Below are 27,965 nucleotides of genomic sequence, written 5' to 3' on the forward strand. Positions count from 1 at the left end.
TGCACAATATCATTCAAGAGCTCTGTTTTGTCTTGATTTGCCCCACTTTGAGACACAGTTCCCATTTAATTTTAAGTAATTTAGCAGACACTCTTATCCAGAGCAATTAAGGTTAAGTGCCTTGCTTAAGGGCACAAAAACAGATTTTAACAGTTGACTCAAACCAGCAACCTTTGGGTTACTGGCCCAACGCTTTTAACCACTAGGCTACCTGCTGTCACACCCTTATCTGTTTCACCTGTCTTTGTCATTGTCTCCACCCCCCTCCAGGTGTCGCCCATCTTCCCCATTATCCCCTTTGTATTTATACCTGAGTTCTCTGTTTGTCTGTTGCCAGTTCGTTTTGTTTCATCATGCCTACCAGCGGTTTTCCCTCTGTTCCTGTCTCTCGATTGTTCCTGTTTTCTAGTTTTCCCGGTTCGGATCTTTTCTGCCTGCCCTGACCCTGAGCTTGCCTGCCGTCCTGTACCTTTGCCCCACATATCTGGATTTACTGACCTCTGCGTACCCTGACCCTGAGCCTGCCTACCGTCTTGTACCTTAACCCCACCTATCTGGATTACTGACCCCTGCCTGCCCTTGACCTGTCTTTTGCCTGCCCCTGTTGGATTAATAAACTGTTGTTAATTCGACGTTGTCTGCATCTGGGTCTTACCTGAAACATGATAGTACGAATTGGTATCTACTTACACAGCAGACCCGGGCCAGCTGTGCAATGCCATCTCCTCTCAAGGAGCCACCATCGGTAGGCACGCTCAGTGTGCCCTCGTCTTCGAGCTTCAGCCTTCCTCCTTCCCCTCGGATCGCTCCAAGATAGCCTACCTCACCACGCTGATGTCCGGGAGGGCTCTCACCTGGGCTACTGTTGTATGGGAACAACAGCCGACCATATGTGTTAGTCTGGAGGGGTTCGTGGGAGAGGTGAAGAAGGTTTTTGATGCCCCATTCTCCGGGAGAGTAGCTGTAAGGAAGCTAACCCAGGAAGCGCTGTTTGATATGTTCCTGCACGGCGTCTCGGAGGAGGTCAAATACGAGCTTGCTGCTCGGGAGTTACCTACCTATCTCGATTCCCTCATCACATTGACCATCCGTATCGATGGGCAATTACAGGAACAATTGAGGGAGAGGAAATTTGATTTTGCTCGCACGTCCAGAGATTCCACCTTGCCTCCAAGTCATCCCGGAACTCCCCGATGGTCTCGTTGCCGAGAGAACCCGAGGATTCCTGACCTTCCCGAGAGTCACCGCTTCCCGAGCCTATGAAACTAGGCAGAACTGGGCTGTCACCAGCGGAATGGCAATACAGAATCAACACGAAGAGTTGTCTGTGTTGCGGGACTCTTGGTCATTTTGTGTCCTCTTGTCCTTTAAAAAGACCAGGCTCACCAGTAGGAGCGAGTACTCTGGTGGGCCATATGGAGAGCTTTTCTGTTTCCCTTGCTCGCACCCCTTTTCATGCTAGTCTAAATCTCTCCGGGTCCTCATTGACTCTGGGGCCGATGAGAGCTTTTTGGACGCTACCCTGGCTTCCTAGCTGAACATCCACACTAAGCACCTCTCCATTAGAGTGCTGGATGGGCTCTCTATAGACTGGGTCACTCATAATACCACTCCCATCAACCTACAGGTGTCAGGGAATCACAGAGAGACTATTCAATTTCTGCTCATCAAGTCTCCTCAGATTCACATGGTTTTGGGATTCTCCTCGCTCCAGCGAACACAATTCCCTCATCAACTGGTCTACAGGTGCCATCATGGGCTGGAGTCCGTTCTGCAACGCCATTGTCTGAAGTCAGCGCAACCTGCCCTGGGACGTCTTCCTGGGTGCTCGGAAGGTGCCCCGGATCTCTTCGCCATCCCTGCAGAGTACCAGGACCTCTGAGAAGTGTTTAGCAAGGCCCAGGCCATGTCGCTTCCGCCGCACCAACCCTATGACTGCGGGATTGACCGTCTCCCTAACACCACACCACCCCGGGGACCTCTGTACTCTCTGTCGGGACCGGACACCAAGGCTATGGAGACCTACATTGGGGACTCCCTAGCTGCAGGATTTATCCGTCCCTCATCCTCTCCCACCTGCGCAGGGTTCTTCTTCGGGAGGTAAAGGACAAGACCCTGTGCCAGTGCATTGACTACCTGGGACTCAATGACATTACTGTTAAGAACCGTTACCCGCTACCACTAATTTCCTCTTCCTTTAAGTCGCTCCAGGGGGCCATTGCATTTTCCAAGCTGGATCTACGGAACGCCTACCACCTGGTGCGGATACGAGAGGGGGACGTGTGGAAGACTGCCTTCAACATGGCCAGTGGCCACTACTGTAACGGCGTTTGTTTGTTGAAAGAAGAGAGTCGGACCGAAATGCAGCGTGTAGGTTACTCATGACTTTAATGAAATTAATCGCGGTACATGAAATAACTGAATACTAAATACAAAAACAACAGAACGGAACGTGAAACTAATTACAGCCTATCTGGTGACTACAACACAGAGACAGGAACAAACACCTACGAAATACAAAGCGAACTCAGGCTGCCTAAATACGGTTCCCAATCAGAGACAACGATAAGCACCTGACTCTAATTGAGAATCGCCTCAGGCAACCAAGCCTATACCACACCCCTAATCAGCCGCGATCCCAAATAATACAAACCCCAATACGAAACCCAACATATAAACCCATGTCACACCCTGGCCTACCCAAACATATAACAAAAACACAAAATACAATGACCAAGGCGTGACAACTACAAGTATCTGGTCATGTCTTTTGGTCTCACCATTTACATTTACATTTAAGTCATTTAGCAGACGCTCTTATCCAGAGCGACTTACAAATTGGTGCATTCACCTTATGACATCCAGTGGGACAGTCACTTAACAATAGTGCATCTAAAACTTAGGGGGGGGGTGGGGTGAGAGGGATTACTTAACCTATCCTAGGTATTCCTTAAAGAGGTGGGGTTTCAGGTGTCTCCGGAAGGTGGTGATTGACTCCGCTGTCCTGGCGTCGTGAGGGAGTTTGTTCCACCATTGGGGGGGCCAGGGCAGCGAACAGTTTTGACTGGGCTGAGCGGGAGCTGTACTTCCTCAGTGGTAGGGAGGCGAGCAGGCCAGAGGTGGATGAACGCAGTGCCCTTGTTTGGGTGTAGGGCCTGATCAGAGCCTGGAGGTACTGAGGTGCCGTTCCCCTCACAGCTCCGTAGGCAAGCACCATGGTCTTGTAGCGGATGCGAGCTTCAACTGGAAGCCAGTGGAGAGAACGGAGGAGCGGGGTGACGTGAGAGAACTTGGGAAGGTTGAACACCAGACGGGCTGCGGCGTTCTGGATGAGTTGAAGGGGTTTAATGGCACAGGTAGGGAGCCCAGCCAACAGCGAGTTGCAGTAATCCAGACGGGAGATGACAAGTGCCTGGATTAGGACCTGCGCCGCTTCCTGTGTGAGGCAGGGTCGTACTCTGCGGATGTTGTAGAGCATGAACCTACAGGAATGGGCCACCGCCTTGATGTTAGTTGAGAACGACAGGGTGTTGTCCAGGATCACACCAAGGTTCTTGGCGCTCTGGGAGGAGGACACAATGGAGTTGTCAACCGTGATGGCGAGATCATGGAACGGGCAGTCCTTCCCCGGGAGGAAGAGCAGCTCCGTCTTGCCGAGGTTCAGCTTGAGGTGGTGATCCGTCATCCACACTGATATGTCTGCCAGACATGCAGAGATGCGATTCGCCACCTGGTCATCAGAAGGGGGAAAGGAGAAGATTAATTGTGTGTCGTCTGAATAGCAATGATAAGAGAGACCATGTGAGGTTATGACAGAGCCAAGTGACTTGGTGTATAGCGAGAATAGGAGAGGGCCAAGAACAGAGCCCTGGGGGACACCAGTGGTGAGAGCGCGTGGTGAGGAGACAGATTCTCGCCACGCCACCTGGTAGGAGCGACCTGTCAGGTAGGACGCAATCCAAGCGTGGGCCGCGCCGGAGATGCCCAACTCGGAGAGGGTGGAGAGGAGGATCTGATGGTTCACAGTATCGAAGGCAGCCAACGCCCCTGCTGTCTTCCAGGCTCTGGTAAATGATGTTCTCCATGACATGTTGAACCGGTTCATCTTCGTCTACATTGATGACATCCTTGTCTTCTCCCGTTCCCCCCAAGAACACGTGCTCCATGTCCAGCAGGTTCTTCAACCCCTTTCTGGAGAATCAGCTGTTTGCGAAGGCGGACAAGTGAGAGTTCCATCACTCCACTATCCCATTTCTGGGTTGCATCATCTCTGCTGGGAGTGTCCAGATGGATCCCAGGAAAGTGAGAGCAGTGGTGGATTGGCCTCAGCCTACGTCCAGGGTGCTCCAGGGTGCAGCTGCAACATTTCCTGGGTTTTCCAACTTTTGTCGCTGCTTTATCCGGGGTTACAGCTCCCTGGCTTCCCCCCTGTCTGCACTCACCTCTACCATGGTTCCGTTCACATGGTCCTCTGCCACTGATCAGGCATTCCGGTACCTCAAACACCGCTTCACCATTTCTCATAGCTTGGTTCATCCTGACCCTTGCCGTCAGTTCGTCGTGGAGGCCGATGCCTTTGATGTCTGAGTGGGGGCTATCCTGTCCAACTTTCTACCCTGGACCTTAAGCTGCATCCCTGCGCCTTCATCTCCCACCGCCTCAACGCCATGGAGAGGAATTACGATGTGGGAAATCGAGAGCTTCTCACGGTGAAGATGGCATTGGAGGAATGGAGGCACTGGCTGGAAGGGGCGGAACATTTGTGCATTGTGTGGACCGACCACATAAACCTGGAGTATCTCCGCACCGCCAAGCATCGCAACTCCAGGCAAGCGAGATGGGCCCTGCTGTTTACCCGGTTCAACTTTTCCCTCTCTTACCGGCCGGGGTCCAAGAACGTCAAGCCGGATGCCCTATCTCACCGCTATTGCCCCATGGTTACCACGCCAGAGCCCAAGACCATCCTTCCCACATCATGCCTGGTGACGACACCAAGCTGGGGTATAGGGAAACAGGTCCAGGAGGCGCAGTGGTCCCAGCCGAACCCTGGAGGGTCTAGGTAACCGTATGTTTGTGCCTGACGCTGTCCGCTCTGCGGTCTTGGAGTGGCTTGCCTGCAGCTTGCCTGTCACCCGAGCTCCCGGCAGACCATGGCCTTCGTGCGACAATGCATTTGGTGGCCTATCATGGTTCCGGATGTCACTGCGTTTGTCGCAGCCTGCCGGTCTGTGCTCAGATCAAGACTCCTCGGCAAGCTCTGGCTGGTCTTCTGCAACTACTGCCTGTCCTACACCATCCCTGGTCCCACATATCCCTGGTTTCGTCACGGGTCAACACTGCCATCCTGACAGTGTTCGACCGGTTTTCCAAAACCGCCCACTTCATTCCTCTCCACAAACTACCCTCGGCCAAGGAGACGGCCCAGCTAGTGGTATAGCACGTCTTCAGGACTGCCCGTGGACATAATAATAATAATAATAATATATGCCATTTAGCAGACGCTTTTATCCAAAGCGACTTACAGTCATGTGTGCATACATTCTACGTATGGGTGGTCCCGGGGATCAAACCCACTACCCTGGCATTACAAGCGCCATGCTCTACCAACTGAGCTACAGAAGGATGGTCTCCGACCAGGGTCCTCAGTTCTCGTCCCGGTTCTGGAAGGCGTTCTGCACCTTCATTGGGTCACTGGCCAGCCTGTCCTCTGGGTTCCACCCCCAGTCCAATGGCCATTTGGAGCGAGCCAACCAGGACCCCGAGACTACTCTGCGCTGCCTGGTCTCCGCCAACTCCACCACCTGGAGCCAGCAGTTTGTGTGTGGAATACGACCGCAGAACCCTTCCCTGCTCTGCCATGGGCCTATCGCCATTTGATTGTCTCCACCCCCCTCCAGGTGTCACCCATCTTCCCCATTGTCCCCTGTGTATTTATACCTGTGTTCTCTGTTTGTCTGTTGCCTGTTTGTTTTGTTTTGTCAAGCCTACCAGCATTTTTTCCTCTGTTCTTGTCTCTCAATTGTTCCTGTTTTCCTGTTTTTTACCTTTTCTTCCTGCCCTGACCCTGAGCCTAAATACCGTCCTGTACCTTTACCCCACCTATCTGGATTAGTGACCTGCTTGCCCTTGACCTGTCTTCTGCCTGCCCCTGTTGGATTAATAAATTGTTGTTAATTCGATGTTGTCTGCATCTGGGTCTTACCTGAAACATGATACCTGCTCCATTTCACTGTGGTCTTCATCTCTACGGTATGTTTCCAATGCTGACCTCTATCGATTTTGCCCATTGCTCATCCTGGTAGACACATTTTCAACACATTGACGAAACAGTGAAGTCTGTAATTGGTGGTTGTACGTATACAAATGTTTTTCTCTTTATGTGGAGCCCAGCTTGCTAATAAAAGGACAACCTCCAAATTACTATTCTATGTATACTGAACAAAAATATTAATGCAACATGCAACAATGTCAAAGATTTTACAGAGTTACAGTTCATATAAGGAAATCAGTAAATTGAAATATATTCATTAAGCCCTAATCTATGGATTTCTCATAACTGGGAATGCAGATATGCATCTGTTGTACCTTTAAAAAAAGGTAGGGTTTTGGATCGGAAAGCCAGTCAGTATCTGGTGTAGCCACCATGCCTTATGCAGAACAACACATCTACTTCACATAGAGTTGATCAGGCTGTTGATTGAGGCCTGTGGAATGTTGTCCCACTCCTCTTCAATGGCTGTGCGAAGCTGCAGGATATTGTCGGGAACTGGACCATGCTGTCATACACGTCAATCCAGAGCACCCAAAGCAGGCTTAATGGGTCTGACAGGTCTGATGAGTATGCAGGCCATGGACGAACTGGGACATTTTCAGCTTCCGGGAATTGTGTACAGATTGTGACATGGGGCTGTGCATTATCATGCTGAAACATGACGTGATGGAGGCGGATGAATGGCACGACAATGGTCCTCAGGATGTCGTGATGGTATAAAATGCTATTGTGTACTTTGTCCAGAGAGAGTGAGGTCATGAGCAGATGAGCTCTCACATTTTTCATCGTGTTTAAAATAAAATAGATCGATTTAGAGTTAGACAAACAAAATATATACAGGATGCTACCCTAAACAACATAACCTTCACTCCAAATCAAAACTCCACACCTACAACTTGATATCAGTCGGAATTACCTGGAATGCTTCTACACCCATGGATTATTATTCCTAAACTATACAGAAAATGCTCTGGCAAACAAGCAGAGACCCGAAAACACCATCCAACCTGGAGCTGAGTGAGTAATGTTTAGTCTGAAGCTATTTTTTAAATTTCAAAAGCCAAGAAGAAAAATACATTACAATGATATATTTGACTTCATAAGGACTGAATGCTAAGGCTACCAAGCTTGCTAGGACAAAGAGATACAACTTCAATTAGCACTGACGTGTGAAGCGAGGGGTGTCGAAGCCTTTGAGCCTAACAAATGGTAGGTTACCTCACTCAAATCCAGAGGCCTTGAAGCCCCCTCCTGCTGTTCAGTCCATCCACTGGCATTTTCTACAAGAAGTCTGTCTCCAGAAATAAAAGCTTCTTCCAAGAGGGTGTGACACCCGTTGCCTGCTGAACTGCTGCTTTGATTCCACCTAGCGATCTGTTCACCATCTGCTCTGGTTGTCTCCCCCAGTCTGGTACAGGAACCCCTACCCCCCCACCCCCAAGCTTTTGCTTGCCTCCAGCACACAGGCACTGTTGGGGCGAGTGATTCTGTACTTAAAATGGCTAGCCCCAAGCCCAAAATATTTCCAGAGGTGGGACCAAGTCATTGTTTTACAAGTCACAAGTAAGTCTCATGTCTTAGCCCAGAAGTCCCAAGTCAAGTCCCAAGTCAAGACCGTCAAGTCCTAAACTTTGAGTTTCGAGTCCTACACAAGTCATATTGTGCTCTTCACCAAATTACATTCACCAAATGTAATACCATTTCATATTTTCAATAGTTAGTATATGACATTTAAGCAAATCATGAATGCTTCTAAAAAATATCTATATATTTATTACTTTCCAAATAAACATTATATTTCCATGGAAATACATGGGTAGCCTCGAATCCCGGATGGAACTAACGAACGAACTGTGTACCACGGGGACCCCTCGATGTCCAAAGGGGGTGGAGGGACCAGCCACCACCGGCCAGAGGAGAGACACACGGAACGAGTGGTTAATACGATAATAAGAGGGAAGTTGTAATCTGTAACATACCTCATTCACCCTCCTCAGAACTTTAAATGGCCCCACAAACTGTGGACCCAAGTTCCGGCAGGGCATGCGGAGGGGCAGGTTACGGGTTGAGAGCCAGAACCAGTCCCCCGGTGCGAACACAGGGGTCTCACTACGGTGACAGTCCCGCTGGTTTTCTGACGACCCGCGGCTCGCTGGAGATGGACACGAGCGGTCTCCCATGTTTCCTCCGCACGCCTAAACCAGTCGTCCACCGCAGGATTATCAGTCTGACCCTGATGCCATGGTGCCAGAACCGGCTGGTACCCCAATACACACTGAAAGGGGGAGAGGTTAGTGGAGGAGTGGCGAAGTGAGTTCTGTGCCATCTTGGCCCAGGGCACGAACGCTGCCCACTCCCCCGGCCGGTCCTGGCAATAGGACCGCAGAAACCTGCCCACATCCTGGTTGACTCTCTCTACCTGCCCGTTACTCTCAGGGTGAAAACCTGAGGTAAGGCTGATCGATACCCCCAGATGTTCCAGGAACGCCCTCCAGACCCTCTACGTGAACTGGGGACCCTGATCCGGCACTATATCCTCAGGCACGCCGTAATGCCGGAAGACAGGTGTAAACAGGGCCTCCGCAGTCTGTAGGGCCGTAGGGAGACGAGGCAGAGGGAGGAGATGACAGGACTTAGAAAAACGATCCACAACGACCAGGATCGTGGCATTTCCCTGTGAGAGAGGAAGATCTGTTAAGAAATCCACTGACAGATGTGACCAAGGTCGTCATGGAACGGGTAAGGGATGCAATTTACCTCTGGGCAGGTGTCTCTGAGCCTTACACTGGGCACACACAGAGCGGGAGGAAACAAACCCTCATGTCCTTTGCCAAAGTGGGCCACCAGTACTTCCCAGTCAGACAGTGCACCGTCCGACCGATCCCCGGATGACCAGAGGAGGGAGACGTGTGGGCCCAAGAGATCAACTGGTCATGGGCAGCAGACGGAACATACTTACGCCCAACAGAGGGGAGCGGGCTCCGTACGCAGCGCCTGCTCAATGTCCGCATCCAGATCGCACACGACTACCAGGCAGGAAGCCGGGAGTATGGAAGTCTGATCCATGGGCTGCTCCTCTGTGTCATACAGTCTGGACATCATCTGCCTTCTTATCCTGGGAACCTGGTCTGTAGGATAAGGTAAATCCAAAATGAGTTTAAAAAACATGGCCCACCTTGCCTGATGAGAATTCAGTCTCCTCTCTGCCCTCAATTACTCCAGGTTGCGGTGATCAGTCCAGATAAGGGTGTTTAGCCCCCTCAAGCCAATGTCTCCATGCGTTCAATGCTTTAACCACAGCCAACAGCTCCCGGTCCCTCACATCATAGTTACCCTCAGCTGGATAAATCTCTGGCTTTACCGTGGTGGGAGTTGGCCATCTCCACCCCTGACGTGTAAATGCAATACCCTAGGAAGGAGACTGCATGCTGAAAGAACAGGCATTTCTCAGCCTTGACATACAGGTTATGCTCCAACAGTCGTCCAAGTACCTTGCGCACCAAGGACACATGCTCGGCGCGTGTAGCGGAGTAAATCAGAATCAGAATCTATATACACAACTACACCCTGCCCGTGCAGGTCCCTGAAAACCTCGTCTACAAAGGATTGAAAAACTGATGGAGCATTCTTCAACCAGTACGGCATGACAAGGAACTCATAATGCCCTGTGGTCGTACTGAACCCTGTCTTCCACTCGTCTCCCTCCTGGATATGTGCGCCTCAATCGCAGTAGCGATAAGAGGTAGCGGGTAACTGTACCCCACCGTGATAGTCAATGCACGGGTGTAAACCACCATCCTTCTTCACAAAAAAAGAAACCCGAGGAGGCAGGTGAAGTAGAGGGCCGGATGTACCCCTGATGCAGGGATTCAGAGACATATGTATCCATAGCCACCATCTCTGCTTGCGACAGGGGATACACGTGAAACCTGGGAAGTGCAGCGTCTGCCAGGAGATTTATCGCACAATCCCCCAGTCGATGGGGGGGATGTGCACAGTGGAGACCTGAACTGGACTTTCCACCCTAGTAGCACCAACGGAAACCCCTACACACCTCCCTGAGCACTCTCACGACCACACCGTGAGAGCCTTCTGTTGCCAGGAAATACCGCAGGAAATGCAGGTGAGTCAATGAGAAAGAGACTGATTCTCTCCTCATGATTCCCCTGCATAACCATGGCCAAGGAGATAGTGGCCTCCCTGATTAGCCCGGACCCTAATGATCGACTATCTAGAGCGTATACCGGGAAGGGAAAAATGGGGACCCCTAACCTAATGGCTCTGTCGATAGATTTTCCCAGCTGCGCCTGAATCGAGGAGCGCCTTATGTGGGGGAGACTCAGGGAAACAAACAGGCACAAACACTCCTCTAACCGGGGTACCTGATCCTGCTGACTCTATTCAATTGGTGTGTAATTCTGTCAAGATGTGTATGAAGTCGAAGTCAGGTGCAGGACAACAGAGTATGATTAAATAAAGCGCACTTTATTGTAGTCCCAAACCGGGAGCACAACAAATGCGCTCAAAAAAACAGAACAATAAAGTAAAGTGCTTAAGGAACACCACTTGACATGAAAACAATTACACACAAAACATGATGGGAAACAGAGGGTTAAATACAAGTAGATTGATTGGGGAAATGAAAGCCAGGTGTATGAAAACAAGACAAGACAAATGGATGTATGAAAAATGGAGCGGTGATGGCTAGAAAGCCGGTGACCAATCACGAACTTCGGAGGAAGTTGTGACACCATGCTAGATTACTGAGAAATTATTTATAGATCGGCAGGTAAGGGTGCTCTCGAGCAGCTAGATGTTCTTTACCATTCGGCCATCAGATTTGCCACAAATGCTCCCTATAGGACACATCACTGCACTCTATACTCAAACTGGATAGTTTTATCTCAATCTCTGCATTCAAAGACTCAATCGTGGACACTCTTAATGACAGTTGTGCCATGTTTGTGCTGTTACCATGTGTTTTTGTCATGTTGTGTTGCTACCATGCTTTGTTGTCATGTGTTGCTGCCTTGCTATGTTTTTGTCTTAGGTCTATTTTTATGTAGTGTTGTGTGTTTTGTCCTATATATATTATTTTTGAATCCCAGCCTCCGTCCCCGCAGGAGGCTTTTTACCTTTTGGTAGGCCGTCATTGTAAATAAGAATGTGTTCTTAACTGACTTACCTAGTTAAATAAAGGTTAAATAAAATAAATATATTATGGCTGTCCATACCATAACCCCACTGCCACCATGGGGCACTCTGTTCACAACATTGACATCAGCAAACCACTTTCCCACACAACGCAATACACGTGGTCTGTGGTCATGTGGCCTGTTGGATGTATTGCCAAATTCTCTAAAACGACAAACAGCTTATAGTAGAAAAATGTACATTCCTGTAGTCAGCATGCCAATTGCACACTCCCTCAAAACATGGGATATCTGTGGCATTGTGTTGTGTGACAAAACTGCAAATTTTAGAGTGGCCTTTTATTGTCCCCAGCACAAGGTGCATCTGTGTAATGATCATGATGTTTAATCAGCTTCTTGATATGACACACCAGTCACTGATGGATTATCTTGGCAAATGATAATTCTCACTAACAGGGATGTAACCAAATGTGTGCACAACATTTGAGAGAAAAAAATGTTTTCTGGGATCTTTTATTTCACCTCATGAAACATGGGATCAACATTTTACATGTTGCATTTATATTTTTGTTCAGTGTACTAAAAAGCCATGCTCTCTTTGACCACACTTGGGATTCATAGAAACCAAGGCTACCATAAAGCCTGGTCGCATCTCCTCATCAAGGAATATTAAATGCAGAAAAGATGGAGATTTTGGCTCTGTGGCACACAGATCAGACATATTTCAGTATATGAGATTCAGGATGCAGGGCAAGGCACCCTGCCCCCGTCAAAACGAGGTCAGTATTGGCTAAACTAATCTGTATTCTGAAATATAAACATGATCAAAGACATGCAGATTGCAGCCTTGCCTTCCTGGAATATTGGCATAGATCCTCCCCCACTGCTGAATACCGCGCAGGTCCGTCATAACAACATACTGAAACCAAGGACCTGAGGATGCTTGCAGGCATGCAAGCAAACACACTCACACACATGCAGTATGAGTAATGAAGAGCACCTTTGGCAGCAAATAGCACGCCAGCACCAAGATAAACAGCACATCTAGGCACATCGCAGTATGAACACTTTCAGGATACTGCCAGGCCTCATCCTGTCTCAATTCTCACATATATGTGTGAGGCACAGAAGTTGTTTACTGTTGGTAAAAACAACTCTGGAGAGAGTGTTTGAGGATGTGATAAATGCTCTGTTCTGGAGGTGTTGCTAACAGCAGAACAAATACCTCACTCATGGAGATCTCGTGGAAAAGGCCACTGATATGGAAAGTGGATGAATATTAGTCCAAAAAAAAATCAATGGATATTATATATATATTACTGTCAATACTTAGATGTATCATATTTGGCAAGGCTAAAATGTTTACATATTGTCCCTGAGGAATCCAATCACAAACAACCATGAAATCATCACATCAAGGATGCACTGTATTTGATGAATCTCCTGAAAGCCCACTTTAAATTCAGCCTTTGCTGAGTGTTGAAAATCTCTGAGCTGACAGCCTTGACACTTCATTCATAACGAGCAACATGGGAACTGAGTGTAACTTTCTACGGACTTTTCCAAAATGATGGAGACACCCAGAATCATCTTTGAGCTGTTCTTCACTTGAAATTGAAAATGGGTGCCATCATACACAGGCATTTCATTTAAATTCTCTACTGTGTGTGCCTGCATTCTTCATGCCTCAGACAATGCCTCACCAAGCCTCGACAGTCCTCTTTAAATCTTCATCCAAGGCCACCTATTGAAAACCCCAGCATAACTCTCTCCAGTGAGGATGCCTCAGACTTCGTTGTGGATTTTGAATTCAGATAAACACCTTTACTTGGTCTGTGCACAAACATTTGTAAATGTTTTCACATCGCATGTTAAACACAAAGCACATAAGATAGTGAGTGTAGCGAGGAAGCATTTATTGAAATAGTGTACTATGAACAGCGGCATTGCTCTCAACAAGAAGAGCATATGCTTTTCTATTCCGAAACACCAAAAAACGGTCAGTAAAAACCCTGAGAACATCACTGCTTCATGACTTCAGTATTCATTTGAATATGAATAATCTGAATATGACTAAAAAATCACACATCACATACAATCAAAATAAAGTACAGTACAGTATAGTCAGTGAGTGAGACTGCTTCCAGTCTCAGTATTCCACACACGGCTGCAAGCCCTCTCTCGATCAATACCTAGAGTTTAGGGTCTGTCATAAGATTCAGTCCACAGCTAATATCCATCAAACACCACTTGATGGCCAAGTATTGAGTTCTGGTGGACAGAGATGGTGGACACATTTCTCTTCATGTCAGCATCTCTATAAGTTCCAAAGACAATGAAGTCCATCTAAACATTGAAAGGGAATCAAGAAACCAGTTCTGTAAATCTACCAATGTAGCCTATAACACATTACTGTATTACAACCCCATTCTATATTTAAATTTGAAATACTCCTTACCCTGTGTCTTTTCTCTTCTTTGGCCAGCTGGCCCAGGTGGCTTGGCCTGTTTAGATAGGCCAGTCCTTTAATCAGACTTTAATTTGTAGTGTGTATCAGAGTGCGAGATAGAGCACCCACATCGCTCAGTCCTGACAGGACACCTCTCTGCATGCCAAAGTCATTTGGCACCACCAATCTGAAGGCCATTTTTCTCACTAAGCCTGAGGGATTTGGTTGGGAATATTATACAGTGACATAACAGTGGCTCATTTGAGCAGGGTCAAGGTTTTTGTCTGTCTGTAACTTTCTTGCTACTCCTGGGTATCAGGACTACAGCTAAACTAACAGTACCTTGCTCTTTACCCATGAAATGAATACATGGGCACTTTCATTATGATTTGATTGAAATTAATCAATATTATGCAACATTTGGAGCTCCGTTTTACATTCCAACACAGCTTGGAATGAACAATTCACATCAGCTGGCTTTACAGTGTATCTAATTCTCGGATACAGTCAACTATACTTAAACAGAAAAAGTTGTTTGCTTATTATTCACAGATCATGGATCATTTCAGAATTTGCAGCGATTCCCTCTGAAATATGATGACAACCTCAAGGGCTATTGAACCTAAATATTGGGAGAAGTGAGTTTTTCACAGATGAATAACTTTAGGGGGATGTAAGTGTAGTGAGACTGGGGTAAGATGGGTCACTCTTTCAGGTGGTTGACAGGCCATTACTGGTGAGGCTGGACCTCCATCTCTCAGAGTGTAGCTTGTCAGAGAACCTGCCTATCAGTCATCAACCAGTGTGCCTCAGTCTTCAAAAGCGGTCCCACACTGCAACACTCAAACACTCCATCCCCAATGAACCACACTGGGGTATCATTTGTTCACTTTACACAGGGATTTAATCAGACCGTTTGTTTAGTCACTTGCCTAAACAACCAGTAAAAAACAGACAATTCTATAAATAGGTGATCTACTTAGTCACTCAAAGAGTTAGGCTGGATTCCTGGCACATCATGCAGCTTGTTATGAACACTCTGTGTGCATGTGAGGTAGAGAAGAGAAACGAGCAGAGGCTCCAAATTATAAAGAGCTCGTCACTACCATCTACTGGTCATTTGTAATAGAGCAAGTAAATAATATGAGTCCACAGAAATATTGAGTACTGATAGCCTATCAGAAATATTGGGTACTGATAGCAAATCAGAAATATTGGGTACGGATAGCCTAACATTCTAACAGACATAGAAGCTCAGATAAATATTACTACGGGTACCTATCATTTATGATTCATAAATATTTCTACATTTCTAGAGTCACCTTTGCTATGCTTATGCTGTATTCTTCATTGAAGATATGCATTGAAAAGACTTCCATTTGTCTCTCTTTTTTCTCTATCCCATTTATATTTGGTAAATGTTGCTAGGACATTTGCATTTGTGAGATTCATATCATATTGCTAGTCAGGATTCATGTATGAAAGTCTTATGCACTGCATCTCAGTGCTTGAGGTGTCACTACAGACACCCTGGTTCGAATCTAGGCTGTATCACAACTGCCTGTGATTGGGAGTCCCATGAGGAGGTGCGTAAATTGGCTCAGCTTCGTCCAGTTTTGTAAATAACAATTTGTTCTTAACTGACTTGCCTAGTTAAATAAAGGTTCAATTAAATATCATGAATAACTTGTTTAAATTGGGGGTATTGCAATGATAGTATATAATGTGAAAACATAAATACACTGTATGACCATATAAATCTCCCTTTAGGATCCAAAACCGTCAAGGCAGCAATGTGTGAGTGATATTATTAGAGCTACTAAGTGCTGAGCCCTGGCCTTTCTGCATGGGGAGTATTGCAATGATAGTCTATAATGTGAAAACATAAATACACTGTAGGATCATATAAGTCTCCCATTAGGATCCAAAACCGTCAAGGCAGCCATGTGTGAGTGAAATTATTAGAGCTACTAAGTGCTGAGCCCTTTTTTATTCAACCTTTATTTCACTAGGCAAGTCCGTATAATGTGGGAGGTTACATATGAAACTGAAATGACAACGCACCAGGAAAAGTCACAGAGTGTAATATATTTTATGATACGTAAGCACTGTTAAAATGACAAATGCATAAAAAGAGGGCAGCAAGGCAGTTCTCGTACTGTAAATAGCTACTGTATATTGAAGACCCCAAACTAAAACCTGCTGCTACTCACACACATTATCACAGGCGCACACAAACACTACATACATAGGGCCTACTGCAAACTTGCTTACAACAAGCTCATACAAATGGCTTTCTGATGGCATCACTTTGGGCCTTATTAGCAGCAGTGGGCGCTGAAAGCCAGACAGCTGGTCTATTTCTCTTAATGATTTAAGAAAGCCTTACAGTCACACAGCTGCCTGTAGAAATGTGAGGGAAAGTCTATACAACCTCCACAATGAGAGATAAAGCAAAGGATTTGAGTGTGTAATAAAAACTGACTATGAACCAGCCAGCTTCCACATTGACAAAGGAATCTCGGGCCTATTGACCATAGAATTTGTTAAGGTACTCTAAGTGTTCATGTGGTGTTCATTGGTCATTGTCTTGAATTTAAAAAAAATAAAGTACAAGAATTCCTTCAAAATAGCATTAGCTCACAATGCTCACATGTAATCTGATTACAAAAAACTGTAACTGTAATCAGTTACGTTACCACCAAAAATATTGTAATCAGATTACAGATACTTTTGAAAAACTAAATGATTACTTATTGGATTACTTTTAAATTCAGAAAGGATGTTTTCAACAAAGTAAAAACATTATGATGCCTTTCTGTTTTCTTAATGGAATTCAATTCAGCATTGAAAACAGATGCAAGTTTGGTTGTTCCACCTGAGCAAGTCTGACCACAAGTCAGAAATGATCCTTTTTGTCTTCTTCCAATGCCTCTTAAGGGGAAAGTAATCCAAAATATTATATTGCTGATTATAGGTAATCCAAAAGTTACCTCGTTAATTACCATTTTGGACAGGTAACGAGTAACTATAACGGATTACATTTAGAAAGTAACCTACCCAACCCTGACGGCACCATTGTGCTTCCATTGAGGAATCCATCAAGACTGGAGATAATGGGCTTTTCATCAGAGAGGGAAATAGAAAAACTTGTCAGATGTCAAGCAAGTCTGTCAGCGTGGATATAATTCATAGACAATCTCTGATTAAACTGATTTCATTTCCCCAGAGCCTCCAGGTACTGTGTCAAGGTCTTCTGGTCCACCATACATTTCAGATGTGTTTTTAATTGTACCTTTATTTGACTAGCTTCAATGCCATACAACACTCCTTCCGTGGCCTCCAACTGCTCTTAAACGCTAGTAAAACCCAATGCATGCTTTTACATTTACATTTATGTCATTTAGCTTTTCAACCGATCGCTGCCTGCACCCGCATGCCCGACTAGCATCACCACACTGGATGGCTCCGACCTTGAATATGTGGACACCTATAAGTACCTAGGTGTCTGGCTAGACTGCAAACTCTCCTTCCAGACCCATATCAAACATCTCCAATCGAAAATCAAATCAAGAATCGGCTTTCTATTCCGCAACAAAGCCTCCTTCACTCACGCTGCCAAGCTTACCCTAGTAAAACTGACTATCCTACCGATCCTCGACTTCGGCGACGTCATCTACAAAATTGCTTCCAACACTCTACTCAGCAAACTGGATGCAGTTTATCACAGTGCCATCCGTTTTGTCACTAAAGCACCTTATACTACCCACCACTGCGACTTGTATGCTCTAGTCGGCTGGCCCTCGCTACATATTCGTCGCCAGACCCACTGGCTTCAGGTCATCTACAAGGCCATGCTAGGCAAAGCTCCGCCTTATCTCAGCTCACTGGTCACGATGGCAACACCCATCCGTAGCACGCGCTCCAGCAGGTGTATCTCATTGATCATCCCTAAAGCCAACACCTCATTCGGCCGCCTTTCGTTCCAGTACTCTGCTGCCTGTGACTGGAACGAATTGCAAAAATCGCTGAAGTTGGGGACTTTTATCTCCCTCACCAACTTCAAACATCAGCTAGCTGAGCAGCTAACCGATCGCTGCAGCTGTACATAATCTATTGGTAAATAGCACACCCATTTTCACCTACCTCATCCCCACAGTTTTTATTTATTTACTTTTCTGCTCTTTTGCACACCAATATCTCTACCTGTACATGATCATCTGATCATTTATCACTCCAGTGTTATTCTGCAATATTGTAATTATTCACCTACCTCCTCATGCCTTTTGCACACATTGTATATAGACTCCCCTTTTTTCTCTGTGTTATTGACTTGTTAATTGTTTACTCCATGTGTAACTCTGTGTTGTCTGTTCACACTGCTATGCTTTATCTTGGCCAGGTCGCAGTTGCAAATGAGAACCTGTTCTCAACTAGCCTACCTGGTTAAATAAATGTGAAATAAAAATAAAATAAAAACTAGGCAAGTCATTTAAGAACCTATTTGTATTTACAATTTAAAGGCAATGCTACCAAATACGATTTGGGTGCATGTAAACTTCTGACCCACTGGGAATGTGATGAAAAAAATAAAATCTGAAATAAATTATTCTCTCTATTATTATTCTGACATTTCACATTCTTAAAATAAAGTTGTGATCCTAACTGACCTAAGACAGGGCATTTTTACGAGGATTAAATGTCAGGAATTGTGAAAAACTGAGTTTAAATGTATTTGGCTAAAGTGTATGTCAACTTCCGACTTCAACTGTATGTAGTAAAAACAGCTTCCTGTTCAATGTTAATGGTTGCCAGTAAGCATAAGAAAACTTAAATGTATCTATCATTGTCTTTGTATTCCATCCTGGCATTTCCTAATGTCTACTGTGGCAGACAATGGGCTGGGCTGATGACACACTTCAAGAGAGACAGACAGGTACAGACTGGCAGAATGGAATGTGTCTAGCCTTGAGCCATGCCGGCCTCAAGAACCTCATCTTCCAAACAGAAATATACTTGGGAGAAACACAATGTTCACTTCCTTGATAATTCAACCATTATTTAGGGCTATGCTCCATCTCACTGGGCACACACTGGTTGAATCAACATTGTTTCAATGTCATTTCAATGAAATTACATGGAACCAAGGTGAAATGGCCGTTGAATTGACGTCTCTGCCCAGTTGTTTAGAAAACAGTGCTTACATATAGTGCTTAAAATTCTAACCGACCATGATGTAATCTAATGAACCTTGACAAACACAAACAGTACATAAAACCAATAGACACATAGACAAGAGAAAGATTGATTAAAGTTTCAGCCGCTGGTGGAGGGCCTTGAGGTACAACCAGTGAATAAGTCAGGAACTGTATTGTATGTATGGTGTGGGTGGTAGAAAAAGATACCTGAGCACTGGTAGCCATTTACCAGAGGCATGAGGATCTGACTTAACATGACCTTATGAACATTTTGATCAATAGTGTCAACAAGCAATAGTGTCACAACAAGCACGTTCCAGGAACTTCTTTCAGCAACATAGTCTTGGCCCCCATCTCAGTTCATCATGACCATGTGAAATCTCAGAGCAGAACGTTTTGTACACTACACTTAACTGTAAATCAAATAGTGTTCATGTTTTGAAATCACTGAATGAGAATACTGAAAGTCATGACAATTGTAAAATAGCCCACTGAATCAAGTTTAATCCCTAAGAACTCACAACAATAGGCTACATGAAACCAATATTCTCTTTCACTTATATCAGAGATGTGTCAGTGAGCCTCCTATACCTAAACATACTGCCTGGAGGCACCGAACCCCCGTCAATCAATGTACTGCACTGGCAAATTACCACATTGTCTGAGTCCACATCCTGTGCACTTTGGCTCTCTGATAATCGTGCCAATGAGACACATACTACCCATGGCTTTACAGAAACTGAATGAAGAGGGGTTTTACCATTGGAGAACACCACATATGTTTTGTTTTAAAATATAGATATGCAACTAATAATGATATAAAAACACAAACTCACATTTACAATAGCTCAGACAAATAAATAGAATGGAAAAAACCGACAGTAACCTCTGATATAATGGATTAAAATAATTAGATAAAAGGCTTTATAACAATTGAGAGAGAATGCAGTTTATGCATTCCGTCCAGGAATACAACACATAAATACACCTTGCGTTTATTTCCCCCAGTAAACTGACGTTACATTTTTTATTTCGTTTTAAAAATATTTTTATGTAGGGGCGCTTGGAGAGGGGGGTATTTGATTCTGTTTTATGTGTGATACAAAGGCTGGAAGTCCCATCAACGCATGACGTAGATTACAGTCAGCGTTCTTTTCACCGGTGCTCGGTCTCGTCCTGGAACGCACTGCTTTTTATTTCAGTATTTCCAGTTAATTAATCACGACCAAACAGGGTCCTTCCTTCTTTATTTTTATTTCTCACATTTGGAACCACACAACCTACAAAACTGACGCTCCTTCGGTGAAGGTATGATCGTTACATCTAGTCTGTGTTTAACTTTAGGTTTGGCTAGTTGGCCGTTTAACTGTTCTAAAATGGCTTCCGATTGTTAGCCTAGCTACTTGGCTAGCTTTCCAATGTGGCGTTTCCTGCGTCTGCTAACTGGATAGCAGTCTATAACCTAACTAGCAGTTGAACTACAATTTATCACGACACATTAGCAAAAAAATTAGTCTAGCCATTGGTAAAATGCTACTAATATTAAGCGCTTGCCACACAGAACCGGTATATTGTTATTTTCATTTAACTGTTAATTGTGACAGCTACCTGGTTAACTAATAAGCTTTGTAAATATTGATATCGTATCACAAGACCGCTGACAACAATAATGTTGAAAGTGACTGCTTACTAACTAATTAGCCAGCTAACGTAGCTGACTAGTCCACCTCAACCAACAGGCAGAGAGGAAATGATGAGCTAGTTACCGGTAGCATTAATTATCTAGCTTGTTAGCTAACGTTATCATTAGTAAATTGAGACCACTTTTGATCAAAACAGACATGGATGGCTACGCATGCCATGGATTCGGAATCTCAGCATTACAACGTTCTTGCCATGTTGTTTAGTTGGTTAAATCGGTCAAACATGGCTAACTACTGTAGTAGCCTAACGTTAGCTACTAGGCATTTACAACAAAGGATGTGTAACGTTAGCTGCGAGTGAAACTAGATAACGTTAGCTAGCTCTGTGCTTTAGCAGGAAGTGTATGCCATGCGTCAAATGTATTCATTTACTTTGTACTCTAAAAAAGGCTTTTCTTTCTAAAGGTCGCTTTTGCCTACCCCCACCCTTTGAATATTAATATTTTCGGGAATTCATCGTTGTCAAGCCGCCAAAGTGGAGAGTGTGATTGCAGAAGGGGGTGCTTCTCGTTTCAGGTAAGATTGTAACTTGTTTCAGTCTAAATGCAATTTAGTCCTCAGGTCGTTGTTTCACTTCCTTCTGATATCCCTCACAGTGTAGAATAGATTATAGCTTTAATAGTCCTAGCTATGTTCTTTTGTTCACGTTATTCTGCAAGTAAATCATATTTATTACACAGTGCTTCTTCTGGTGGGGGAGGAGGTAGGGGTGCCTCTCAGTACCATCCCAAGACTGTCGGCAACAGGTACTATTCAAGCCATTTTACTAAAAATAAATGTTACTCCAAACAATCTTACTTAAGATGCCACTAATGCTGTTAATTGCAGCGAGTTCCTGGGGAAAGCCCCAGGATCTAGCGTTCAGAGATGGGTTCCTTCACGAAGCACTAGACGAGATGCCAATGCCTCCAATGAAAAAGAACGACATGATGCAATCTTCAGGAAAGTGAGAGGGTATGTATCCCCTAATAAATTGTGGCTACACAAATTAGATTCAAATAAAAAGGTAATCTTGTATGCTGTTTGACAACTTGAATCTGGTTGCATCCCATTGCTTAAAAAAAAAATCCATCAGAAATGACTGGCACATTTGCAAGTCAGCAGATTTCAGTGAATGTGTGTTAGTGGTGCTATTTCCTAAATCCAGATAATGCCTTGTCTTCAGAATGCAGTATTTTTCATGTTTCCTATTCTTTCTATCCTCAGCATACTTAATAAACTGACCCCTGAGAAGTTTGACAAGCTATGCCTTGAGCTCCTGAATGTGGGCGTAGATTCAAAACTCGTCCTAAAAGGAGTGATCTTGCTGGTAATTTAAATTCTATTAGCGCTGTGTACATTAATGTTTATTGATTGAGTAGAAAACGGCTATATTGTTAAGTGTACGGTCACCCCATTTCAAACAGATTGTTGACAAAGCCCTCGAAGAGCCCAAGTATAGCTCGCTTTATGCTCAGCTATGTCTGCGCTTGGCAGAGGACGCACCAAACTTTGACGGCCCATCGCCAGAGATCCAAACGCCACAAAAACAAAGCACCGTAAGCATCGTCATCCTCATCACAGATTGATTACTACCATAATAGACAATGGTATCATGTGGGTTAAAACAACATTGTGATGAATCTCGTTTTGTCGTTTTTGCCCTTCTAATCATCTCATTTGGCAACAATGTGTGTTGCAGACATTCAGGAGACTTTTGATTTCTAAGCTCCAAGATGAATTTGAGAACCGCGCCAAAAATGTTGAAAGTAAGTGAACGTTTGAAAAATGTGCATATTTTCTGTGCCCTGTGTGGTTTGTTGTGTTAACCTTTCCTCTTTTCTATTCCCTCAGTCTATGACAAACATGACAACCCTCTTACCTCTGAGGAAGAGGAGCAGCACGCCATTGCCAAGTTTAAGATGCTGGGCAATATCAAATTCATCGGGGAACTTGGCAAACTTGATCTTATCCATGAATCTATCCTTCATAAGTGCATCAAAACAGTAAGTTGAATATATTAGCGCTGTTTTTGTGTTGTTAAACCATATGAAATACATGTTAACTAATCTTTCGTCTTTATTTCAGCTTTTGGAAAAGAAGAAGAGAGTCCAACTTAAGGATATGGGGGAAGATTTGGAGTGCCTCTGTCAGATAATGAGAACAGTGGGGCCTAGACTCGATCATGAAAAGGCTAGGGTAAGCATATACTCGAGTCATTTTTATTTTGTTTCTTAATATTTTCCATTTGGGCGTGGCTAATTTGTTTCTCTTGCAGTCTTTAATGGATCAGTACTTTGGCCGTATGAAATCCTTAATGAACAACAAGGACTTGCCGGCAAGGATTCGTTTCCTGGTGCAGGATTCAGTGGAGTTGCGAGAGAACAATTGGGTGGCTCGCAAAGCTTTTATCGATAATGGACCAAAGACGATTAACCAGATTCGTCAGGAAGCAGTAAAAGTTAGTTAACCATTTTTTATTAAGTGCAGCCAAATCTTATGAAAACGTATTGCCACGGCTTGTCTTTTAATACACGTATGGTTTGTCTTGCAGGATTTGGGTGTTTTTATTCCACCAATGGCCCAGGGAATGAGGACTGACTTCTTTTTGGAGGGGCCCTTCATGCCTAGGATGAAACTTGACAGGGAAACTCTTGGAGGGTTGGCGGATATGTTTGGACAGATGCCAGGTACATCCATGACTGACTCTTAAGTAGTTTGAGTTTATTGCTGTCCATCTCGAGTCCTGTTGTTTAACGTGTGTCCTGGCTACTAGGGAGTGGGATCGGCACAGGCCCTGGAGTGATTCAGGACCGGTATTCACCCACCATGGGCCGTCACCGCACTAACCCACTCTTCAATGGCCACAGTGGGCACACAGCCCCTGCTACCCAGTCTCAGTTCGAGATGGGAGGCAAGCCCTTAATCAAATCTAACCAGGTGAAAGTTGCACCCTTTACTAAAAGCAGCAGCTTTTTAGTATTCTTTAACTGCTCAAATCTTGATGGATTTGACATTGCATCCAAAGTAATTTCAAACATTTTCTAAGGGGCAGAATCAAATTTTCCAGAACCAGAATCACTCGCAGCAACAGCAGGCTCAGTCTAAGGACATGGCACCGCGTTTCATCAAGAAAGGATCGCTCAACGCTGATGAGGTACAACACCTGGTAGATACCCACTCTTTTAAACCACCGTTTGCACAGGCAATAAGCCAAAACGCTTTAGTGCAATAGATGAAAATGATGCATAATACCCTATATTTCCCTTCTTAGATCAGTCTAAGGCCGGCACAGTCATTCCTTCTCAACACAAACCAAGTCCCAAAGTTGCAGCCACAGATACCAACAATGATTCCGCTAAGTGCTCAACCTCCACACACTCAAACACCACCACTGGGACAGGTAAAGACAAACACGCATACTGCTTTTTTTTATAGCATTAAGCTGGAGATGATGCTTATCTACAGTCTGTGCCCGCTCTAAACAGTCTTATCATTTCTCAGCCTCCTCTGCTTGGTCTGAAAACCAACCCTCCTCCAATTCAGGAAAAACCTCCAAAGACCACCAAGAAACCGCCTCCTGCAAAGGAAGAGTTGCTTAAGATGACCGTAAGTAAAGTGGAACAATCTCAGGCACTCGCTCAAGTTGTACTTTTTGCCCCATAGAAGAAATGGTGAAAGCTAACAGTATTCTTCCATATATATTATCAGGAGACCATAGTGACGGATTACCTGAACAGCAAAAACATTGATGAAGCTGTGAACTGTGTAAGAGAGATGAAGGCTCCCAAACACTTCCTGCCTGAGATGTTGAGCAAGATCGTGATCTGTTCTCTTGACTGCCCAGATGAAGACAAGGAGCATGCCAGCACCTTGATCCACACACTCCGCACAGAGGGCCTTGTTACTGGGGAGAGCTTCATGCGGGTCAGTCTTCCAGTCATGGCAAAGAGCTTTTGTTGTAAGATATCAAAGGTTCTACTGTTCAGGGAATTTACTCACCACATGCCTGTGTTTTTTTTTTTACAGGCTTTTCTCAGTGTTCTGGACCAGTGTCCCAAGATCGAAGTGGACGTTCCTCTGGTGAAGTCCTACCTGGCCCAGTTTGCGGCTCGAGCCATCATCGCAGACCTGGTGAGCATGGATGAGCTGGCCCACCCTCTGGAGAATGGCACCCATTTTCCCCTCTTCCTGCTTTGTCTGCAACAGACTGCCAAGCTGAAGGATCGAGAGTGGCTCACTGATCTATTCCAGCAAAGCAAGGTCAACATGCAGAAGATGCTGCCTGGTATGTTAACATCTCCTAAACCCTTATCCTAGAACGTTTTCACATTTAAACATGATTGTTGTGATTTTGACATTTGCCAAAACTTACATCTGCAGAAATTGACCAAAACAAAGATCGCATGCTAGAGATCTTGGGGGGCAAAGGCCTGAGCTTCTTATTCCCACTCATGAAGCTGGAAAAGGAACTGCTGAAGCAGATCAAAACAGACCCCTCTCCCCAGTCCATCTACAAGTGGATCAAGGACAACATCTCCCCTAAGCTCCACACTGACAAGGGCTTCGTCAACATCCTCATGACCAGGTATGGGAAAAGGGCTAATGCCCACATAGCAGAGTTCTGTGGTTATGCATCTTGAAATTACTGTCTGAATTCTGCTCTCCCCCACCCCAGTTTCTTGCAGTACATTGCCATAGAGATAAATGCCAATGAGGAAGAAGACCAGTTATCAGCCCCCACTAAAGAACAGCTGGACCAGGAGAAGCAGCTGCTGCTGGCCTTCAAGCCAGTGATGCAGAAGTTCCTGCATGATCACCAGGACCTGCAAGTCAGTGCCCTCTACGCACTGCAGGTCCACTGCAACGCTAAAGCTTTCCCTAAAGGTATGTATAGGTCACGGGGTGAAATTATTACTATGCAAACCCATTTGCCTCATGGTTTTTGTTTAAAGTTTTTTTTAAATACAGATTTGTCTTCTCTAGGCATGTTACTGCGCTATTTTGTCCACTTCTACGATATGGAAATCATTGAAGAAGAAGCCTTCCTTGCATGGAAAGAAGACATAACTCAAGAGTTTCCTGGAAAGGGAAAAGCATTATTCCAGGTAATTCGATTCGTACTCCCAGACAATTTGTATTGCAACTCACACCATTGCAGGTGCATACAAAACTGGCTTTTTTTATTAGACCAGAAATGTATTACCCATGTCTGTGGTGTATCTCTGTTTTGGGCTCATGGTATGTTCCCTGTGAAGGTGAACCAGTGGCTGACCTGGCTGGAGACTGCTGAGGAAGAGGAGTCTGAGGAGGAAGCTGACTGAAAATCCAGCCAAAAGCCTTATGGTGCAAAAAATGCTATTGATACTGTTTTTTTTGTTGTTGTTCCCGTCCCAATATGATATGCATACCTAACCACTGCAACACTTCATTCCGCTATCAAGTTTTTGGCCAATGCATTTTTTTTGGGGGGGGCTCTTTTCTAGCGCTTAAGCATAATAATGGTTTGCCATCTGTTTTTAAGAGCTCCTTTTTAAGATCAGTGGTATTAGCTGCTTTGAATAGACCTTTGTTATTCTTCAAGACAATTGCAAGGGCCTTGTTCCTGCTGCTGAATTCTATGCTTTTTTTTTTTGTTAACCAATTAACAACACTGTAGAGATGCACTTTGCTCAACGTCATACATGAGTCGTTGCAATATTCACTCATCCGTTGATTGTTACAAAGAATCCTCAACTGTAATCATTGGTTACCATAACATTTAATGGTTTTATTTGCTTGTGTTTCTACCTCCTCCTTATGGGCTTCATGTGCTGGGTTTGAATTACATAATGGCTCCATTTCAAATGTAAACATTTCTGGACTAATGCACAAGTCTCTAATAAAATAAAAGGTTTTACTTGCACAATATCCTGATTGTAAGAGTTCAAATTCAGACCTTTTTAAAGTGGTTTTGTGGATGTATGTATGGCACATCACCTGGGAGAGATGAAATTATGCGGCCTTGTTAATTTATCAACCCTCGTTGCTGTGTTCCCCCCTTCGGTATCTGTCAAACATTGTGATACTTAAATTCTGATTTTCTTTACAGGGAACAACCAAACAATGGGTGAGTTGGTTTTGCATGGCTCGGTGCCCACTGGAATGGTCTAAAAATGTGCAAGTTACCCATCCAGGGCATTTGGCCATGCAAAACCAACTCACTTGGTCTGTTCTTATGCAACAATTTTCAAACTACACAGAAGTGCAACATGTTTTATTGGTGAATAATGTTAACATGAGAAATGATTTAGATTTTGTTACACTTTCTCTGTCCCCCCCCCCATGTGAAAATTTGAAGCCTGTTTGCCATAATGTCTGATCCAGATATTTATTGATTTTTATCATGATTTTAAAAATAATAATCTCAACTTATGATCTGATGAAATTACGCGGTATACATCAGTACTGTACAACTTTCTATAAAAGTGTTACTGTAATGTTCTGTAAGTGCTAAGAATGTTCTTGTGTACCAATATTGCTTAACTTTCAAATAAAGTTAAACACTGTTCACTTAGACTTGTCCTGGGTAATATTTATTGAGTTTCAGGCATGTAAATGTGAGGCCAAGAGCAGCAACATGGCCACTTAATATGGTTTATAACGTCCTTCAACTACTGTATTAGTGCATGGTTGCTATGTATAACTCCCCAGTGACCAAGGCAAGCTCTCAAACACTTCCTGTGTTTCTTAGTAGGCCTCTGAGGAATGCCCAACAATTACAGAAATTACTGTTAACTTCCATGGTAACTTTGTTTAGATTTTTAAGGAATTCTTGCCTTAATATAGCACATTGTCACACCATTATTTGTCCATTCCCATACTGAAAGTTTTATTGCAATGGACTGATCCTTTTGGAGAACACGTCAAAGATCATCAGTGCCCACACGTGGTATGCATTTTGTAAGAAATTATGGTTAGAGAGAAACGTACTTATTGAAGTAGGTTGCAAAGGACAGATGTGACGCAGCATTAAGTCGGTGGTTCGAGCCCTGAATGCTGATTGGCCGACAGATTATCAGATCGTATACCACTGGTATGACATTTTTACTGCTCTAATTACATTGGTAACCAGTTTATGGTATATGGTCAATATACCACAGCCAAGGGCTGTATCCAGGCACTCCGTGTTGCATCAGTGCTTAGCCGTGGTATATTGGCTATATACCACAC

At 44.5% G+C, this 27,965-nt stretch overlaps 1 protein-coding gene across 1 annotated transcript; it reads left to right on the plus strand.

Annotated features, from left to right (window-relative positions):
- The first annotated feature begins 8,276 nt into the window (after window positions 1-8,276).
- LOC124033488 (eukaryotic translation initiation factor 4 gamma 2-like) lies at window positions 8,277-27,311 on the plus strand. Its single transcript, XM_046345507.1, has 22 exons — window positions 8,277-8,515; window positions 10,374-10,394; window positions 21,213-21,290; window positions 21,455-21,520; window positions 21,603-21,728; window positions 21,981-22,083; window positions 22,181-22,312; window positions 22,456-22,522; window positions 22,608-22,759; window positions 22,842-22,952; window positions 23,032-23,214; window positions 23,308-23,443; window positions 23,530-23,693; window positions 23,824-23,910; window positions 24,028-24,156; window positions 24,258-24,362; window positions 24,465-24,680; window positions 24,783-25,041; window positions 25,137-25,341; window positions 25,432-25,640; window positions 25,740-25,861; window positions 26,012-27,311. Exons 1-22 carry the CDS (start codon window positions 8,277-8,279, stop codon window positions 26,075-26,077), a joined length of 2,976 nt encoding a protein of 991 aa, XP_046201463.1. The 3' UTR covers window positions 26,078-27,311.
- Window positions 27,312-27,965: the final 654 nt, after the last annotated feature.

The sequence above is a fragment of the Oncorhynchus gorbuscha genome, linkage group LG04 (genome assembly GCF_021184085.1).
Source record: "Oncorhynchus gorbuscha isolate QuinsamMale2020 ecotype Even-year linkage group LG04, OgorEven_v1.0, whole genome shotgun sequence".
Taxonomy (NCBI): Eukaryota; Metazoa; Chordata; class Actinopteri; order Salmoniformes; family Salmonidae; genus Oncorhynchus; species Oncorhynchus gorbuscha.

Bases quoted from the DNA above. Each gene is read 5' to 3' on its own strand.
- LOC124033488 (XM_046345507.1), top strand. From the start codon at position 8,277: ATGGCCCCACAAACTGTGGACCCAAGTTCCGGCAGGGCATGCGGAGGG. The intron at 22,313-22,455 runs GTAAGCATCGTC...TGTGTGTTGCAG, and splicing joins CGCCACAAAAACAAAGCACC to ACATTCAGGAGACTTTTGAT. The intron at 25,342-25,431 runs GTATGGGAAAAG...CCCCCACCCCAG, and splicing joins GTCAACATCCTCATGACCAG to TTTCTTGCAGTACATTGCCA.